A 21,274-nucleotide genomic window follows, 5' to 3' on the forward strand; every position below is an offset into this window, starting at 1 on the left:
ATGGTATAAAACATTGTGAGAAACGGCTCCCTCTGAAGTGACATAGTTTTCAAAAAAGAAGAAATTTTCCACAGTTTGATTTCAAGACTTTAGATTTAGAATTTGAGGCCTCGAAATCAACCATCTAGGCCTACATGTAGCTAGAAGCACACAACTTCGTGTGACAAGGGTGTTTTTTCTTTCATTATTATCTCGCAACTTGGACGACCACTTGAGCTCAAATTTTCACAGGTATGTACATTTATGCATATGTTGAGATACACTATAAGTGAGAATACTGGTCTTTGACAATTACCAATAGTGTCCAGTGTCTTTAAATAACCTATGAGATAATACAGTCACTCTTTGTAGGATCTTGATTCTGTTTGACTTTAGGTCTACCTGTGCGCCGCATAAGACTCCTACTACGAGACATTTCTTTGTCGTTCTCCTTGAACGATCCTCGCCCGTCCTTGCGACGTTTGTAACCGTACTCGCTCATTCGTCGCTTGAGCACAGGGCTCAGCTCACGGGCCACTGGGATTTTGGCCATTTGTAAAAGTTTCTGAAATATATCAAGAACGCCTAAGTTTTCCCTGGCGCAAACTTCCAGAAAGGCGCAGTTCCATGCCTCGCGGACGATCAGGTCATGCATTTCGATCTCCTCCACGGCCCGAAAATCCGCCCGGTCAGTTTTATTTCCGACAACAACGATGGGCAGTTCATCAAAGTTGCTTCGCTGCTCGCGGATTTGTTCATAAATCTGCCGAACTACCTCCAATGAATTGTGATCATCGACGGAATATACGAGTAAAAATGCATTAGCTGTAGAGATTGACAAACGACGCATGGCAGGGAACTGCAGCCCACCAGATGTATCTAGTATGTCAACTTTGATACAGTGTCCATTCACGTTGTATTCCCGACAGTGTAAATCTTCAACTGTCTCTTTGTATTTCTCTTCAAACTTGTTGCCAAGGAACTGCGAAATGATGGACGTCTTGCCGACTTTGCCAGCTCCCAGCACCACGAGACGGTATCGTTCCCAGTCATCCATTATACAGATCGAATAACACGATTAACAGTTGCAGGTACATGCACTAAATACGGATTGTAACATGTAGTCGGAACTCAAGGACTTATGAAAGTATTTAATGATAAAGCCCGTGCATGACGGAATATCGGAACCTCCTTCTCTCGTTTGATTTATGGATATCTTCAATTCCGGATATCCCGTAATCCGGGAGTAAACAGTACGTTAAAGACGCTATTCCATACAATGGCTACGTGTTGGCATTCCAGGGCAGGCTGTGTAGAGTGTTACACGTACAGGATCCGTGACAATGTTAGAGAGTTATCCCGCTAGAACAGAATGTACCAAACTCAGAGCGTTTTACCGGTACGAATACACCACATCTGTTTGAACGAAAATAAAAAATAAAGAAACTCGAATTAGCTCAGGCAAACTGCTTACCAACCAACCAAAAGGACCTTTGACATAAATGCAAATAATATTTAATGGCATGACGTTTCGACCCTAGCAGAGTCTTTCTCGAAGGCTTAAAACAAAACAATATACCGCATTATTGTTGTATTATTTACTCGAGATAAAGTGCGGGTTGGTGAATGTCCATCATTTCGCCACCGTCGGTTATTGAACTCGCAATGTATGATAGTATTGCATAACATCGTTTTTATGAATTATGAAATATAATAAACGTCGGTAACATTGTACAAGTAGTAATATATAGCTTATAAAGAGTAAACACTATTTGAAAACAGTTTTTTAAATCCAGCAAAACATGGAATGCCATGATGAACTCATTCCTTGCACCAGAAAAACAAAACATTGACCCAACAATTATCAACGTTTTCTTGTTAATCCAGTAACACCATGAATTTGAGTGGTTCTGCGACAAAACGTTTCTTAATAATCGACGTTTCATCAGCTGATCCTGATTGTCTTCACTAGAAAAGCTGTCACCTCACTTGTGTTTTGTGATAACTATGATGTGTATAACTTCAATAAATGTTGCTGCATGATCTCACTTTATCATTGAAACAATGCGAAAAGCTCATTAAACAAAACCAAAAAATAACAATGCAGACAATAAAATACATGTGTTTGAACAATTAACTTAGTGTTTGGCATAATACAAATATTTTTAAGCGAACAAACGTTGCGGTAGCATCTGTTGTGCTCTGACATGCAAAAAATACACACCACGCGCTTTTTCTACACACACTATTTGCCACACCAGTCATACAGATATAAACACTTGTTTAAAAAAAAGTAAAATTGCTATAGCTTTTGGGTATTATGATTTCGTTTATGTCATTCAAATCAAAATTATTTCTCATTTACCGTTCTTTTTGTAAACCACAAGGGAAACTGAATTGGTTTACAAAAAGTCGCATCCCTTTTATCTCCTAGCTGCCGCTTTCCAAGTTTTATCATAAACTAGGGTGTGATCCCTTGCTACACGGGAAATCATAATAACATTAATACAAATAACATTAAAATGTATGATGCGTCCCATAAAATGCAAATAATATGCGCATAACACATGTTAAAAGTGCACAGAATGGGGAAAACCGGTTAACGGTTGTACGGCTTCTAACTAACATCACCGAACAAAGATAGTCCTAAATATTGACAACATTGGACGACAACCGACGCAGGGTAGAGCGCTGATGAGCGCCTGCAGGTAGTTGGGTCACATACCGCTTTACTCAAATTGTCTGTTTCAAATCACAAATTACTGTTCTCAACAAATAAGTTAGACGTTTCAAAGTAAGTTTGAGATCCACTTTAAGGTTCTTCAATAATGAACACAAAATGAATATTGTATTATACCAGGGCCTACTGTCAGAATGACTGAAGTATATGACGATGTTACTATTTATAAAGGTTATACTTTCGCAGAATAATGGACGACATGACATACAATAATAATCATGTTATTTCAATTCCAGGTTGTCTGCCAGATGCGGTTCCAGTAGTGCAATAATTACATGCTTTTTGTGTTAATTTCTATGTCAGAATTGACAGCATTGATGTACGTTGAGCTTCCTTATTAATTGGCAATTTCATTTTTTTAAATAAACGTTGTGGAGTTTGTTTAAGTCTTAAAGCAAACAGCATGCCAGGCCAGGATGATTGAAAAACAAGCTCAATAGGCTGATTGAGTGGCTATATACTTGATAGACGGTCGTATTGAATGGCTTAAAGGCAGTGGACACTATTGGTAATTACTTAAAATAATTATTTGCAAAAAAACTTTCTTGGTGACAAGTAATGGGGAGAGGTTGATGGTATAAAACGTTGTGAGAAACGGCTCGCTCTGAAGTGCCATAGTTTTTGAGAAAGAAGTAATTTTCCACGAATTTGATTTCGAGACCTCAGATTTAGAACTTGAGGTCTCGAAATCAACCATCTAAATGCACACAATTTCGTGTGACAGTTTTTTTTTCTTTCATTACTATCTTGCAAGTTTGATGACCAATTGAGCTCAAATTTTCACAGGTTAGTTATTTTATGCATATGTTGAAATACCCCAACTGTGAAGGCTAGTCTTTGACAATTACCCATAGTGTCCACTGCCTTTAACACTCCACGTATGTGTGAATATATACCTCGGCAATTAGTATTCATTGCTACGACATACAACACTAAAAACTGACAATCTCTCCGTTTTTGTTACACAATTAATCGAATCTGAGTATATCACCTTTACGTTGCAGTGTTTCAAATCTTTGTGTTGCAAAATTATGATTGTCGGAGATGTAGAACTTACTTCAGCTTACATTACAGGCAAGACATAACTTCTTTGGAACTATTCGATTCGATTTCTCTCTTAAGTTAAAATTTTAATTTTTATTTTTTGTTATTTTTTTTTGTTTTAGGTCTGAAGCCATTTATACTTAATTTTGTGGCATCTGAAAGTACACAAATTTGTGCAATAATGGAATCAGTGCCTTTTAGAACCGAACCATATTTTGCTTGCCTCGAATGATTATAGCGACGTTAAGTTGCTAACTAGGATGACATGACTCGCGGATTTAAAGAAAACACATTTTTTTAATAGAATTTTGCGAATTCGTAATTTTCGAGTGGGAGGATTGCGATTTGTTACGGGCTACACTTTGATAGTGCATAATATTTTCCAGGCATTTTAACCTTTTATAATATAAATGTATTTGTTGATTATGCTTAATTGCTTTTTATTTTTTACATACAATGGGCATACTAAACCAAACCAAACCCTGGTTTTATCTCAAATAGAGCGCAGAAGGTTTTGACACTGAGAAATAAGTCAACAGTTAATCGCAGAGATCTCGCTGGCTCTGAATAATAAGGACATTAAATCCACAGGCATGACAAGTAATAGCATCTGAGATTTCCATGGAAGATATACTTCACTGTCTCTAGAAGTTATCAGTCAAACTAAAGTCGCAATTAACTTGTCATGTTACTGCACTAACCTACTGCATCCTACTGCATACGGCCGCACACGGCATCAATAACAATTCAAGTGGACCGCCTCCTGCAGTTGTATTGCTTCGCGAATCTCAAGTCTACATCTCAATTAATGTGATTCTGTGTAAACTGCAACATTTGGAAAACAAAAAGCTACAAGAAACCAAAAACATAGAAACATCTGAGGATGCATTGGAACAGAAGCTTTCTTCGTGTAGCACGTGATCTTAGCTGGCACGTGGTTCTTAGGTGGTGGGAAAGCCAGTTGTATGGCTGTGTCGAGTGGTCGCTCTTTCGGTTCTACTCATTCGACGCTTGGAGGGGTAAAAATACAACAGAATGTCATCCAGTACGACATAAAGGATTTGCCTGAAACCATGAAATGCCCTTATACCTGAAAGTGGCTGTCGGCATGAATCATTTATTAGCATCGTGTAGGACGGAGTGAAACCGGGTAATTCAATATCACCGCAGCATCTTCAACTTCAGTGTTGGGTCAGGCATATAGTATTGACCGCCACAAGGGTACAAACATGTCAATTTCTCCAATTATCAACCAGTTGTTTTCACTCGTCTCTTAGGAATTTGTATACCCTTTTTGTCGGGTCGTTTCTTGTTAGTCATAAAGTCAGCAGCGTGTGTGCGGGGAAAGCTGTGTGTGGAAATTGACTTTTCACCCACGTGGAAGAATTGGCTGACGATTTGCCAAAACAAGATGATTACATCATGCATACAGACGGAAGTTTGGCTCCTACATTGCAATCGTGATAACAGGCAGTGTTAAGATAAACATCACCATCTCATTAGAACAGCTCAACCGAAACTTTGAAACAACAACCTTTTGCCAAACTATAAGTCTTATTCTTTCGGCTTCATTCACGGGGGTGTTTCTTTTTTACTTGTTTTTTTTTTTTGTGTTTTCTGCGTGGGTCTTCATTTCAACATTTTGATATAGTAGAATATCAGCGTCAGATTTAAATTAAAAAAACCCATATGAAACAACACTACTTATTCGTATAAAGGTATAATTGAATTCCGAGAGCGACATTTCAGGTTGTTTTACAAGTCTACACTGATCTTAACAACATGAACATCTTGACAATATGAAAATCCGGATAATATAAAAGAGAACAAATTCTTGTTTAGACTGGCGTTGATGAGCCTTACAATTGAAAACAAGGAATGTAGGCCTATAAACTAATTACATAACAATATAAGTTTTTGTTAAAACAACTACTACTCACCAAATGTAATGAATAGTTGTTGCTGCGAAAGCTTATACATTTTGTTGTATGTGATAGTCTTTAAGTTCTGCCACTACCTTGTTTTATTGGACTAAAACGGCTTTTTTGATTTACATCTTAAGAAAATGCCCCCCCCCCCTTTAAAAACAGATCCATCAGTCTAATTGTGGGATCGCTGTTTTGTGTGTAGGGAGATGATATTAACCTAAAATATGCATGCTGCCCTCGGAATTCTGGCTATAGGACTTAGGTCTAATAACTCAACATAATACGACAGAGTGACTGAAAAGGGTATATCATTCTCAATAACCTTGCCCAGGGCACCGTTGTCTACAAGTTTGATCAAAATATATAACGACTTCGAAGACCTTGACTCCTTTTTGACTGTGTGTCCAGAGATACAATCAATATAGTCACCTGCCATCGTGCGTTCCTTTAAACAAAAAAAGGATGTCTGAAGCAGAATTGTACAAATATTTATTCATCTTCTTGTTCAAAATGCAATGATCTACTAATTATTCGAAATACAAATGAATGGATTACAAAAATAAATCATAGTTCAGAAGCAAAGCACGAGCAACGTTTTCAATGGATTTAAACAATAATATTTTAAGGGTGTGTCCTCCATTTCAGAGTTCACGACTGTATAAGCATTTCATGCTTTTGCCAGGGGTCCCTACAGAGTATGCATCAACTGGTGGGTAAACTAACAATCCCCAGCAGCCATCCTGCATCTTCCCTTTTCTTTCTTCAGCCTTTTTTTTCTTCTAGCATATTTTGATTTAATCTTCTTGCTATAGATTATCACACAATCTTCTTCGTTAACTGCACGTTGAAAACAATCCATGTGCAAAGGTACAGACTTCGAAATGAATAATTCAAAACAAAACGTTTCCATTGCCGGAAGAAAACAGAGTTTCCTTAAAAGCAAAGAAAGAAAAATCCAAGATTTCCCCTGTGTTTTAAAGCTGATGTTTGCTTGTGGCTCGGCTTTTTTTTATGTATGCATCTCACTGAGTACAAAGCTTAATTTTTAATGATAAAAACGATGCATCAGCATTCGGTGAATCAGAGAATTAACATTCTGACTTTAAGCCATGTCTCTTGTATAGAATTCTCATTCAAATTGTGTTTTGATTCTTTCTCCCTATCGTTGTATTAACTTCCTTTAATCTGAGAGGGAGTACAAAAAGGTAATGTCATTCATACAATGTTAAACCAGGCGCAGATGGTTTCGGGTATTAGCCGTATACCCAGATGAGGATGATGAAAAGAGAAATGAATTTTGCTGCTAGGTATGTCCGTCCATCCAAGGAGAGAACAACTCTGCCTGAAGGATGACATCATCTCTACCACTACAGGATGTCCTGAGACACGCAGAGTGTAGAAGGGGGAGAGATGACGCCGGGGGACGGGCAGGGAGCACGTCTTGTTATTACACTACTAAACCAAGGCGACGGACTGTGTTCCGGAGTGTTGTCGTTTGATTATAAACAGGGGCTGCTTCCTGTTTGTAGCGTAACTACAGAGTGCAGCGTCTGGGGGTAAAAACTCGTCTGGATGGTTGGTTCAGTCACAACCTCGTCTCCATGAGTGATTGATCCCGCAGTGTGAATTTCCCAGCATGCTATGCTTAATCAAACGCACTGATCTACATTACTTCTAAAAACTATCAAATTTAATGTAGATCTAGGCCTACGTCATATAAAACATCCATGAGGTATGGCTGACGAACAATCGCCTGAAAGCCAAGCTGCCAAGTCACTGTAGCTGACAGTGCATGCCAAAGTACACGTCAATCACCATAAGCACTATTCCAGGGTCTCATGGCCGAGCGGTTGGGAGCATCGAATTTAAGTTCTTGTGGTTTAGACATTAGGGGAGTTGGTTCGAATCCCGTCACGACACTTGTGTCATGGAGCAAGATGCTGTACTGTAATTGCTTCTCTTCACCCAGGGGTATAAACGGCTGCAACGGTAGAGATTGATATTATGTATGAAAAGCAAGTGGAGTGTCGTGGCAGCTCGGGGCTGATTATCTCCAACAGGGAGCTGAGAACGAATGTTATTGGCCAAGTGAACAGGGCACTAATGTAAACCGCATTAATACGTTACTGTAAAATGCACTATTTTTTCTTATAAGAGCTTGTTATAAAATTATAATGAGTCTTGCAATGTGGAAGAAAGTTGCGATTAATGCAATGTCACCACTAAAAGTCATGGGTACTAACTAGTTGGGACGCACTTACTGGATGGACGAAGGGTAAGGCATTGCGCAATCCATCGTGTCATCACTCAGCTCGTTTTTAAATAGTGATATCAACTTTGCAAATACAGGACAAAAGAAAACCCACACCCCCCCCCCCAGAAAAAAAGGGCCGAAAAAAGACCTTAACGTACATTCGTTCCCGATAAAGTATATTTTCAAAGATTACGAATCTTATGATATCCTGACATCTTGTAAACAGTGTATCCTGGTTAGACCTAGTCCTGTAAACGCATACATTATCACGATGACACATGTTAGTCCGCAGACCAACCGGCGATACCCGTACGCGTTCGGGCTTAGGTAAACCCGCAAAGCTGTAACAATAACAAGTTTACTGCACGATTGCATCACTACTGCTTATTACAAGAACAGCCTACAGGGGAATGGCATGGATATGAGAGACTCCGTACCCCCCCCCCCCCCCCCACCCAACAGTTTCTGTCCCCCCTTGCTGAAAATGTCTCAAAAATTATGTCTCCCGAGACAGATCATCCATAAATCCTTTAGGTCTATCCGTTCTAACATGCTATTTTGGACCTCACCTCTTGGAAAAATATGCCCCCATGCAAAATTCATCCACTTTATACATAACTTTGCGTGCCATAGGGTTGCGAGACATTTTAGGCGTTGGCATGCAACTTTATATATGTGTGGAGAAGTTTCACTGGACCATTGATATTCATCAGTTAAAGATGGATACAGTTATGCATCTAATCTAATCTAATCTAATCTAATCTAATCTAATCTAATCTAATCTAATCTAATCTAATCTAATCTAATCTAAGTTTAAAAAGTAGATCCGTGGATCTTCGAATTCCCGAGATGAAATAAAATAAAGGACTGTATTAAAATGAAAAAGAAAGTGGTAGTGTCTCTGAAAAGTATGGAACCATGATGAAAGTTGTATTGAGTGTTCATTGATAAAACTCAGTGACGTTATTCTGATCGGCCACAGTTGGAGTTTATTACGGACTTTATTTAACGTAAATAGGCCTAATATTTGCAATTTAGGACCACAAATCTTAAATGTTTAAGTGATTTTTTTTTTTAAAGCCGCCCATTCTTATTAATAGTTAATTTAAAACTAAAATTTGTTTAATGTCATTCCCGAACAATCGTCAATGCACAACAAATTTTGCTACATAAATAGACCTACTAACTAAGCGAATGTTTGTGTATGATTTCCGTTTGAAAACAAGATGTGTCTAATTCATTCTCACAATTTCATTTCATAAAACTTACTCATTACAGAAACTACAATTTATACTTACATAAATCTATTAAGAATAATCCGTCAATTTGCAAAATCCATTTTCAAATGGCCGTCATGGCAGAACAACAGATCTCACAAAACGCCAGGGGCTAAAATAATACATTTCCGGAATCATGCTGGGAAAAAGGTGCAGTCAAATCATGCAAACATGAGAACGAGGTTACATGGGGGCACAGGTGCGATATGGAGCAGCAGGATTTGAAACATTGCATGTTAAAGCCATTATACACTTTCGGAACAGAAAAAAAAGTTCACAGATTTACAAATAACTTACAGGGTTTACAGAAGGGTAAGGTAAAAGACTTCTCTTGAAATATTATATTATTCCATGAAATGCTTTACTTTTTGAGAAAACATTGAAACAATTCTCAATTCTCGACAACGAGAATTACGGATTTATAGTAAACACATGCATGACATGGCGAAACGTGTGGAAACAAGGGTGGGTTTTCCCGTTACTTTCTCCCGACTCCGATGACCGATTGAGCCTAAAATTTCACAGGTTTGTTATTTTATATATAAGTTGTGATACACGAAGTGTGGGCCTTTTGACAATACTGTTTACCGAAAGTGTCCAATGGCTTTAATGTGAGTACACCTATACACTGGCCACCTATACCTTTCACACACCCAACGTTTTAATCATAGAGATCCCTTTCTATTTCTCTATGCTGTAATTAATTGGATTTCATAACATCACTTGAACTGTGACTATAGATACATTTGTTTGTGTCTGATAACCATTGGAAGTTGCAAACGTAATTAGTGTAAATACACACCAAGGCATAGGTTTAATTATCAATGGATACATTCGACTGAAAATATACATCACGTGCTATCTAATGTAAACAACGACGTTAGTGTACAGACTAGTGAGGTTGTTGTTGTGTAATATAATATAGGCACATGCTGCAGCGCTGGTGAAAAAAAAAACCAGACATCCCGATGAAATGCAAATATTTTTAAGGCATATTATTAGTTTTTACCCCATATTTTTTTTAATGAGTTGAACTTCTTCTTTTGTCTGCACTGCAAAAACGTGGTAGTTAAAATCGACACCATGGGTATTGTACACATGACCCCCCCCCCAAAAAAAAAAAAAAAAAAAAAAAAAATCGCCATTTACAACAATGTTACAGATTGTTTGCTGAATACAAATTTCTGACGAAATAATGACATTCTAGATTTTTCAACATCAGTTTTTTTCTGTGTGATGGGATTGGCCTAAGGTTTATCTTAGAATACCAAACTATGCCAATTTAACATGAGTGTTTTAACACAGTTTTGACACAATTTTTCATTCAGTGTTACAAAGCTTTCTTGATTCACAAATTGATGTGCTATCAGATGCATACGAAAAGCTTCAGACCTGACGTCTATTAATATTTGAGTGAGAAATCACCTCTCTCTCAGAAACTACGTTACTTTCGAGTGAGCCGCTTGCTCACAATGTTTTTAACCGTCAACAGCTCTCCATTGCTCGTTACCAAATAATATTTGCTAACAATTATTTTGAGTAACTGCCAGTGTGCAATGCCCTTAATGTGACTAACTAATATTAATAATGACACACGTCAACTAATAAAATTAATTGTGTCTTTGTTAACGCAGTCCATCTCATCTGTTACCAGTGTCAGTCAGCAAAATGAGTGGAAACGTTGAAACAACAAAAACACGAACAGTCGTCTATTGGTTCTGCTTTAGTAAATTGAATCTAATTATTGACTATAGTCGAACAAAGTCCATATACTACAGGTTTGAAGATATACAAGTGAAAACAGCACATGTGTATGATGAATTAGCAAAGACAAGTCGATATTATGATAATTACTTCCATTACAAAGAGACAAAGGCCTTGATAATGATAGTATAAAACATTGTGAGAAACGGCTCCCTTTGAAGTAAGGTAGTTTTTGAAAAAGGAGTTATTTCTCACTCAGATAATAACAGACTCCAGGCCTGAAGTATCTTTGACTTAGGCATCTGAAAGCACAATTTGTGCAAGAAAGGTGTATTTCTATCATTATTCTCTTGCAACTTCGACGACCAATTGAGCCCAAATGTTTACAGATTTGTTATTTTATGCATATATTGCATAGTGAGAATACTGGTCTTTGACAATAACCAACAGTGTCAAAAACAATGCCTTTAAAGGCACTGGACACCTTTGGTAATTGTCAAATACCAGTCTTCTAATTTGGTGTATCTCAATATTTGCATAAAATAACAAACCTGTGAACATTTCGACTCAATTGGTCGTCGAAGTTGCGAGAGAATAATGAAAGAAAAAACACCCTTGTCGCACAAGATATGCGCGTTCAGATGCTTGATTTCGAGACTTCACAATCAAATTCTAAGGTTACTTCTATGCTTTACACTATAAACAGCTCTCCATTGGTCTTTACCAAGTAAGTTGTTATGCAAACAATTTTTTATTTTTTATTTGAGTAATAACCAATAGTGTACATGCCTTTAAAAATATGACAGTGCATTGTCATCCGACCTAGACGTCGGATGCAGAAATAAATGCAAGAAGTGAAGCGTGCAGACAGCAATCGTTAAAGACCTAATTATTGAGCTTTTTCTTCTTCTTCTAAAAGTAGATGTAGGAGGTCAATTCAAATAACAACTGTCGCACTGCTATTTGTTTTGTTTTGTTATCTATATTTTAAGTCTAGCTACAATTGGGGTCGTTAGACTTGCATCTTCTTTGTATGATGACGTCATCTCAAGGACGATCTTTGGCTTTTAATTTATACTTGTACACTACATCATTGTGTTTACTTCTCAAAGTCGACGACAAACCCATACCTGCAGTTCGGTTGACAAATTGTGGTTTTTAATAAACGGTATAAATTAGGCTTAACGCAGTTCTTTGGGTGATGAGTGTGCCGTATATACAAAGAATCAGTCATGCTCAGAAACTCTACACTTGTGCAGGGTTCTATGGGATAGAGCAATACTCAGCCATTCATGAATTGAGTCCCTGCAATGTTCTATAGGATATGCCCAGAAACAATCCTTCGAGTTTTGAATCTATGGGGTAGGCCCTGTAACCGTTCTTTAAGTACTAAATTCCTATATACAAGGTTCTATGGGATAGGCTCTGTAAACAGTCCTTCAAAGAATGAGGCAGGCTCATCATAGAGAAATCGAATGGCTTCCTTTGCTTCCTTATAATCCGGATACGACATTTTACACGAGAACGTTAAACCTACATAGAAGCAAACTTAAGAAATTAATAGCATTAGTTTGACAAAAGGTTTCCCTAAGAGAAACAAATTCTGATCGTATAGCTATTGGCAGATTTGAATTCAATCCTAAGTTAATTATTCCATTACCGAGCTATAAGAAACGTCCAGAACGACCATAATAAACGTCTGGAACTAGACACACGAGAGCCTAGGGTTTGACCCACGTTGTCATAGCAATTTACGGATCATGTTTAGACAAGTTTGTGCAAGACTCGACTTGCCGCCGTTTTTTTCTTCTTCTCTCCCCCCCCCCTTTTTTTTTACATAAAAACGTAGGATATCTGAACCGTATGACATTGTTCCATCTATTAAACTTGTTTTTGTACTATATAAATTCTGTGTTTTCTTAACATTTTAAAGTACTTTTTGAATAAAGAAGAATTTGAAATTGAACTTAAAGGCATTGGCCCACTATTGGTAAATAAAGAGCAATGGGAAACTGTTGATGTGAGGAAAACGACACCCTCTGAAGTAACGATAGTTTTTGAGAAAGAGGTTTTTTTACACTCAAATAATTTAAAAGATACTTCAGGCCCGGGGCAGCTGAAAGCACACAAATTAATGTGTAAGAAGTTTTTATTTATTTTTACTTTTCATTATTCTCTTGCGAATTCGATGACCAATATTGAGTCAAAGTAGGATACTGGTGTTGGATACTACCAAACATGTCCAGTGCATGTAGGATTTGTATCTTTACGAGGCTGATGGCTATCAAAATACTTAAAGGCATTGGACACTATTTGTAATTACTCAAAATAATTATTAGCATAAAATCTGTCTTGATTGCGAGTAATGGGGAGAGGTTGATATTATAAAACATTGCGAGAAACGGCCCCCTCCAAGTGCCATAGTTTTCGAGAAAGAAGTAATTTTCCACGAATTTGATTTCGAGACCTCAGATTTAGAACTCGAGGTCTCGAAATCAACCATCTAAACGCACACAACTTCGTGTGACAAAGGTTATTTTTTCTTTCATTATTATTATCTCGCAACTTCGATGATCGATTGAGCTCAAACTTTCACAGGTTAGTTATTGTATTGTTAGATACACCAACTGTGAAGGCTAGTCTTTCACAATTATTACCAATGGTGTCCACTGCCGTTAAACAAAATAATTTGCTCATACCTCAAACTGTTGCTACATGGACCGGGTGCGTGCCACCTTCAACGGCCAACCCTACCATACCTTGGATGACTTGCCCATACAGTCCACACGTTATATCCAAGTCACATCATCATTGTGTGGCTATACCTAACCGAAACACATCGTAACCCACACACCACTGGAGACAGGTGCGGGCAAAAAGTGAGCGAATTCGCATCTCGATACAAAAACAGGATAGCTTTAACAGTCACGGATTTTTCCAATGGCGAACCCAACACGAACAAACAAAAACACAGAGACTTCACAGATGAACGTGTAATTAATATTATGCAACGCACTCAGCATATCACACCTCGGTAGAACGCGTGGCGTCAATGACGTTCCAGCAATTACTCAACTCATCCAGTTTTATTATTTAGCGGAACTGTTATATTCGTCACGGACTCCTGACCTAGCATTATGAGCTCATGCACTTATCCAACCCTATCTCTCATCATGGTGGATTGGCAAAAAGGCAAGAGGCATTTCTCAGCCTTTCTCAGCCTTTCTCACACTGCGCCACCCATGTTAGAGTTCCCCATGCTGTACGTGATGATAAACACTGATTCAAGTGTATACTGTTCTGTACAAAAAAAATCGTCATACCAGATACTGCATTTATAACAAAAATATAGCTGCACTATTACGAAGACTGATTGTTCATGAAAAAAAAGCCACACGGAAGTAATTTAGGATATTACAAAATATAGGTTATGCTATTAAACTTATAACAACAACAACAAAGAAGCCATCGATTTGGACCAATCGACAATGTGATGTTAACGATTTACTTAAAGGCAGTGGACACTATTGGTAATTGTCAAAGATTAGTGTATCTCAACATATGCATAAAATAGAAAACCTGTGAAAATTTGAGCTCAATCGGTCATCGAGTTTGCGAGATAATAATGAAAGAAAAATAACCCTTGTCACACGAAGTTGTGTGCGTTTAGATGGTTGATAGTCAAGTTCTAAATCTGAGGTCTCGAAACCAAATTCGTGGAAAATTACTTCTTTCTCGAAAAATGTCGTTTCAGAGGGAGCCGTTTCCCACAGTGTTTTATACCATCAACCTCTCCCCATTACTCGTCACTAAGAAATGTTTTAAGCCAACCATTGAATGAATGAAAGAAAGAAGAGATCGACACCCAAATAGTCGACTGAGACTGAGATTGGTCTCGGGGCCTGCATTATTGAAGCTTAGCCTGTGCTAAGGTCCTCTCCTCTAACATAGTTAAATCCGTTACGACCCTATATTTTGACACCCCTTGTTCCGACACCACTATGTTTCGACATCCCTATGTTTCGACACCGTTATGTTCCGCCGTCCCTATGTTTCGACACCGTTATGTTCCGCCATCCCTATGTTTCGACACCCCTAAGTTCCGACATCCCTATGTTTTGACACCCTTGTGTTCCGACATCCCTATGATTCGACACCCTTGTGTTCCGAAATCCCTATGTTTCGACACCTTTATGTTCCGATACCCCTATGTTTCGACACCTTTAAGTTCCGACATCCCTATGATTCGACACCCTTATGCTCCACCATCCCTATGTTTCGACACCGTTATGTTCCGATACCCCTATGTTTCGACACCTTTATGTTCCGAGATCCCTAGTGTATTTTCCCAAGCCTAAGTCTAAGCCTAAGCTTAAACCTAACGCCTAAGCCTAAACCTATTGTTCTTTCTTAAGCATACGCCTAACCTCAACCCTAGCGTGTAAACTATCAGGGATTTTTTCGGAATACGGGGTGTCGGAATATAGAGCAGTCGCCGTTAAATCCGCAAAAGTAGCTGTGAGCGGGTTGAACTATAAAGTCAAGGCAATAGGAATAGAAAACTAAGCAGTTGGGGTGACAGACTCTCCTGCCTCGCCAGCCCCACATAATATGATTGAGCTTTTAAGCATGGCTTACATCCCGTCAGTTAACCAAAGTCTCACATTACAACATTAACCTTGGGATCATAGGACGGCCAAGTCCCGATATCTCTCGTATACTCATTACAGCTCCTCGTCTCATGTTGCATCTTAATTGTAACTGAAGACGAGATTTTAAAAGCACAAAGATGGTTCCCGTATAGAATCATTTCAGAGGCAAAAATAATTGCCATTGCTTTTCATGAACCACGTATTAAGATGTGATTACCATGCCGATTTGATACGTTTGCCAGCAGGGCAAGTTTCCACCGTCCTTTACGCATGGGCTGTTGCTGCACACGGTCTTTGCCCTCTCAGGCTTTCCCCAATCAGGCGCAATACGGAAATGCACGAACCGTAAACGAGAAGGTCATATCAATGCCAGCATCGCCACGCCGTGAAATAATTACATTTAAAGTAATTAAAAATTATGGTCATCATAGACTAACCAGGGACTTTGATGAACGTCTTTCGATACACAATGATACACATGTAAAAAAAAAAAAAAAAAGGAATACCACACAATAAGACACACACAAAAAGGGCAACTGTATTGTAGTCGCTATATTGGATGGTGTGCACTAACGACGCAGACGAGCGTCTGGTGAAGCCTTTCTGACGGTCCTCACTAAACATGAGGATGAGAGAACAAAATCGCCATGTGCTGCAAACCAATGAACTACGTTGGTCAAGACGCCATGTGTCCAGCCTATAGCTGCAAAGCAACACCTACCTCTCGTGTAGAAATCCTGTAAATTTATGACCATGACAATTCAAATCAAAATAAAGCATTAAAATATAATTCCCAAGAAAAATTACGCCCCCACTGTAAAGCACAATGTATCCACTAATGCCACACACACACAGTTTACACCAATGTTTAATACATCTTTTTACAGCAAAAAAACATGCCCATGTTATAAATGACTATGTAGATAATGATACCAATATTTATGTATTGCATAAACATGTTTAACACCTACTTAGCTTACCTTCAATCCAGGGTAATGTTATTAGAAGACTGGCTAGTGTACTGTGCTGCGCAAAACACCATCTGATAATGAGGGTTACGGTTCGTTGTGATGAGCATGTCCATGCACCTGAAACAGCCGTATGTCGTTCGTTCGATCGCTACGTGCAGAACAGTGCCCTCTGTTGAAAATAGGAGTAAAATAATAGAATGAACTTGTAGTGTTTTGTAATCAGTAATTGATAGCACGCTATGATTGGACTTTCAGTTAATAAGTGCAGTCGGAGAAGTGCGTGCATTAACTGCATTCTAGTCTATTAAGTATCCGTAAATATTGTGATCATGTCAGATCCGTTTAATAGTTAGAATAGTTAATATTAACAAACTGTTTCTCCTTTTACCGCATCCGTTTTGGTATCTCGAATTGAATCTATGAAACAAGAGATGGTTCCACCATAGTTCCACCATAACAAAGGGTGTATTAACAAATACATGCCACCTTCCTTAATCACCACTTAAAGGCAGTGGACACTATTGGTAATTGTCAAAGACTAGCTTTCACAGTTGGTATATCTCAACATATGCATAAAATAACAAACCTGTGAAAATTTGAGCTCAATCGGTCATCAAATTTGCGAGATAATAATGAAAGAAAAAATAACCATTGTCCAACAAAGTTGTGTGCGTTTAGATGGTTGATTTCGAGACCTCAAGTTCTAAATCTGAGGTCTCGAAATCAAATTCGTGGAAAATTACTTCTTTCTCGAAAACTATGTCACTTCAGAGGGAGCCGTTTCTCACAACGTTTTATACTATCAACCTCTCCCCATTACTCGTCACCAAGAAAGGTTTTATGCCAATAATTATTTTGAGTAATTACCAATAGTGTCCACTGCCTTTAATATCTTGCAATAATAATATTAAAACTAAAGTGTGGTATAGCCGCCGGCGGTCGCCCCATTGGTAACATCACCCGTTTGTGATCAATCTGAAGTAGTTTAAGTTTCACCAATGTGAATTGATTCCCCCAATGTTAAATAGCAAACCAGGGGAATTGTGCACTGGGTACAACGTTTTAATTAGAATGGACTTGGAATTAATAACCAATGAAACCAGTAGAGCAGCCCCGCCAGACGCAATCCATGCTGAAGTAGAAAATGTACCTAAAGGAAACAAATATTGATTTGTATTGAACGGGGTACTCCGTCCAGTGAAAATGACCCGTAACGTCACTCTCAGAACGTGATGAAGTTTTACTGCAAACAATATAGGAAAGACCAATTTGCAGTGTTGGGCACCTGCAGCAATTCACAAACCCTACATCAAGAAAATAACAAAAGTAATTTAATTTGAGTGACGATTTTATAATTTGAAATTCGATAGGTCAATTCAGTTGCCGTTGGGGAGTTCTGTACCATTGATGACCACCATTGCTCGTACACTCAAAATGTAGTTCGGTTCAAGTCTGCAACATCAGTGTGTCGTAGGCCTACTGTCATTGGCAATGTCGTGCATGGACAACTTCATATTGGGGGCGTGCCCTCAAGCCCCATGCCTCCCCCCATCCCAGTTACGCCAGTGCCCATTGGAAAATGAGTATGCGCCATTTTTAATGCAGCACCTTTGGTTGTTGTAGACACTACCCATAACAATGATTGTAGCATGTGTGTTCTTTTCCAGTACTTTAAAGGCACTGCACACTATTGGTAATTACCCATTGTTAGCATAAAACCGTTAATTAGTAACGAGCAATGGAGAGCTGTTGATAAGTTCAAATTTTCACAGATTGGTTATTATTTTTATTCATGTTGAGATATACCCTGAGAAGACTGGTCTCTGACAAAAAAAAATGCATAAACGAAAAAGGGAAAAGACCCCATAGGGAAATCCTTAAGACTCGGGTGCCCACCAAGGAAACTTGTGTAAACAGTCTATGTGAAAGTGAAGGGATAAAGGAAAGAGTAAAAAGAATGCAAGGTTTTCATTTTTTTAGAATGTGTGACATGTATACAAACTGCAGTTGTAATCATGGTGTATTGCGCGCATTATTTGAAGAGTCAGGGAGGACATGCAGTGACATTATTTCTCACCTATGTATTAAAGGGTCTATGTACTTTTTCCTAACACAAAACACAATGTCCACAAATGTACATTAAACTTACACAGTTTGAAGATTATGATAGTAGAAAGCTTCTCTTGAAATGTTACTTACTGAGGTGCTTTAGTTTTTGAGAAATGAGTAAAACAGAAAACTTTTGTCTCAGTTTCTAACGTATTAACCAGTTATGCTATGGTTATGGTATAATATCATAACTGGTTAACGGGATTTTACATGCTAAAATTGTTTTCGTCTTCCTCAGACGAAAATTATTTTGTGACTTGTTTTACTCATTTCTCAAAAACTACAGATCATCAGTTAGTAATATTTTAAGTTTAATGTAAACCTGTGGACATTTTGAAAAAGTACCCGAATCCTTTAAGATGCTCCAACTCGACTTCCATGTGTTACAAAACATTCAGGCACACTGACATTCATCGCTCAGCCCAAATAGAGACAGCTGCAACCCAATAGGGATACACAGGCGGTGTTTGGGGGTTGAGGAATGGGTGGTATTACTGTAGGCGTGCTTTAGATTCCCTAAACAGGCACCGAGAGCAACAGAAATCTAATCGCGTTGGGGTCGCCTCCCAATTCAATCTTCTTAATTGCATTGACTCCTCTCTTTTACAACAAGTCAGGAACAAGTCACCCGGGTCGCTCGTGACTTACGCTTTGAAATTGTCCCCTAGTCCTCTACTCAGCTGCCAGTCATGAAATACTTGCACGAATTGAGTCTTTGCTTCTCTCTGAGCCATTCTATTTGTTGTAGTATATTGTGCTACAGGGTATGGATAGCGTAGTTTATATTCAAATTCTCGTACTTTCGAGAAACGATCTACATTAATTTGAAAGTTTCGTTAGAGCGGGTAGTGATTACTAACACGTTTCATAAAGCGGAATGTTAACTGCGACCAGTGATGGAACTCTATGTTATGGCAAAATAAGTCGCATGAATTATTACTTAATGTTAAAGCCACTGGACACTATTGGTAAGTGTCAAAGACCAGTCTTCTCACTTGGTGTATCTCAACATATGCATAAAATAACAAACAAGTGGAAATTTTTAGCTCAATTGGTCGCCGAAGTTGCGAGATAATAATGAAAGAAAAAATACCTTTCTCACACGAAGTTGTGTGCTTTCAGATGCTGGATTTTCGAGACCTCAAAATCGATTTCTGAGGTCTCTCGAAATCAAATTCGTGTTAAATTACTTCTTTCTCGAAAACTATACGTTACTTCAGAGGGAGCCGTTTCTCACAATGTTTTTACTATCAACAGCTCTCCATTACTCGTTACCAAGTTAGTTTTTATGCCAACAATTATTGTGAGTATTAATTAGCAATGGCTTCCAGAGGTTTTATGCTTATGATTATTTTGAGTAATTACCAATAGTGTCCACTGCCTTTAAGTTAAATTATTTGATATTATATTGATATATTTTATTGAATTATAGCAGCTTATGGTTACGAGGCGATACAGATAACGCATGGTGCCTGTGTGTCTCTCTATGGCTTTATCGTTGATTGAGACTGGAAACCAAACTCACCTCAAGTACCGCAGCCGCAGTGCTTGGATCCACAGCGAACTTGTTAGCATACCGTCTACTGTGACCACACAATTATACACCACATCGATGTGTGAGGTAGACTATTGTCTTATGAAACTGTGCAATGTAAACTTCGTCAAGCTATTACGACCAGAAAGGCATACATGACCCTGTAATATCGAACAGCTATAGGGCCGGTATCACCGCGTGAAATATTCCCAACATAGCGAAGGAAAATACGACATGACAAGCATGACCAAAACAAACCCAAGCAATATCCTTTCAAAACAACCTCGATGAGATCAGGTGGAATAAGATAGGAGAAAAGGCGCGCAGCATCAAGGAATTAGCGGTGCATTACACAGAATTAGAAGGGCCTATAGGGGATTCCACAGCCACGCTGCTTAGTCAACCTCAAGATGAATGAGTGGGTGTCTAAATGCGAAAATTTCTCCATGGCCAGATTCAACCGCGGCGGTATATACCGATCAGACTCAACGGAGAGATTCTGCGGTCCATGAGAAACCGGCCATAATGCACCGTCTGTATTTAACGACACCCCCACAGTTCAGGATTCAATAATTGCCTGGCTTTTGAAAAATGAAATTCGTTAATTGGTGTGCGGTCTAATAATTACAGAGATACGTTGCTTGCATACGTTATATGGAATCAAGAGCAAAACACAGGGCACAAATACTTTATTGCGGTATGGAAGAGGAGGGGGGGGGGGGGTTGTCGGGGGAATTACAGCTCCTCTCATGCCCCCCCCCACCCTGCCAAACCCCTCCCTCCCCAAAATCAATGTGTATTTACGCCACTGTTGACTCAGTGGGACTGCTGAGTTATTGCACGGTACAGTTTCTGGCATGCATGGGGGAGTGTTGTGATTTAATATTACGTGTTTATAATCACTTTTGTGGACTTGTAGGTTGCTGGAAAGTCAGTCACAACAAAACATGTAACAAAAACTGCAACGTTGTAGTGAACCATCATCATTACGAGCCCGCAATGTTGAAGGGGAGATCGGGTGTTGAAAATGGGACTGCTCTATAATATTGTTCCAACATCCCTATGTTAATAAAACAAAAAAA

General features: G+C 38.6%; 1 protein-coding gene across 2 annotated transcripts; it reads right to left on the bottom strand.

Annotated features, from left to right (window-relative positions):
- Positions 1-245: 245 nt before the first annotated feature.
- On the bottom strand, positions 246-20,223 carry LOC117292133 (GTP-binding protein Di-Ras2-like). 2 transcript variants are annotated; one of them, XM_033774059.1, is made up of 3 exons: positions 20,184-20,223; positions 16,559-16,718; positions 246-1,395 (listed from the first exon to the last, which is right to left on the bottom strand). In XM_033774059.1, the coding sequence occupies exon 3, from the start codon at positions 1,034-1,036 to the stop codon at positions 323-325; it is 714 nt and encodes a 237-aa protein (XP_033629950.1). In that variant the 5' UTR covers positions 1,037-1,395; positions 16,559-16,718; positions 20,184-20,223; the 3' UTR covers positions 246-322. The 2 variants fall into 2 exon arrangements, with proteins under 2 accessions (XP_033629950.1, XP_033629951.1); XM_033774060.1 differs by lacking the exons at positions 16,559-16,718; positions 20,184-20,223 and adding an exon at positions 13,626-13,706.
- Positions 20,224-21,274: the final 1,051 nt, after the last annotated feature.

Source organism: Asterias rubens, chromosome 7, assembly GCF_902459465.1.
Source record: "Asterias rubens chromosome 7, eAstRub1.3, whole genome shotgun sequence".
Taxonomy (NCBI): Eukaryota; Metazoa; Echinodermata; class Asteroidea; order Forcipulatida; family Asteriidae; genus Asterias; species Asterias rubens.

What these genes read in the sequence shown, in the direction of transcription:
- LOC117292133 (XM_033774059.1), bottom strand. Translation starts at nt 1,036, where the DNA reads ATGGATGACTGGGAACGATACCGTCTCGTGGTGCTGGGAGCTGGCAAA.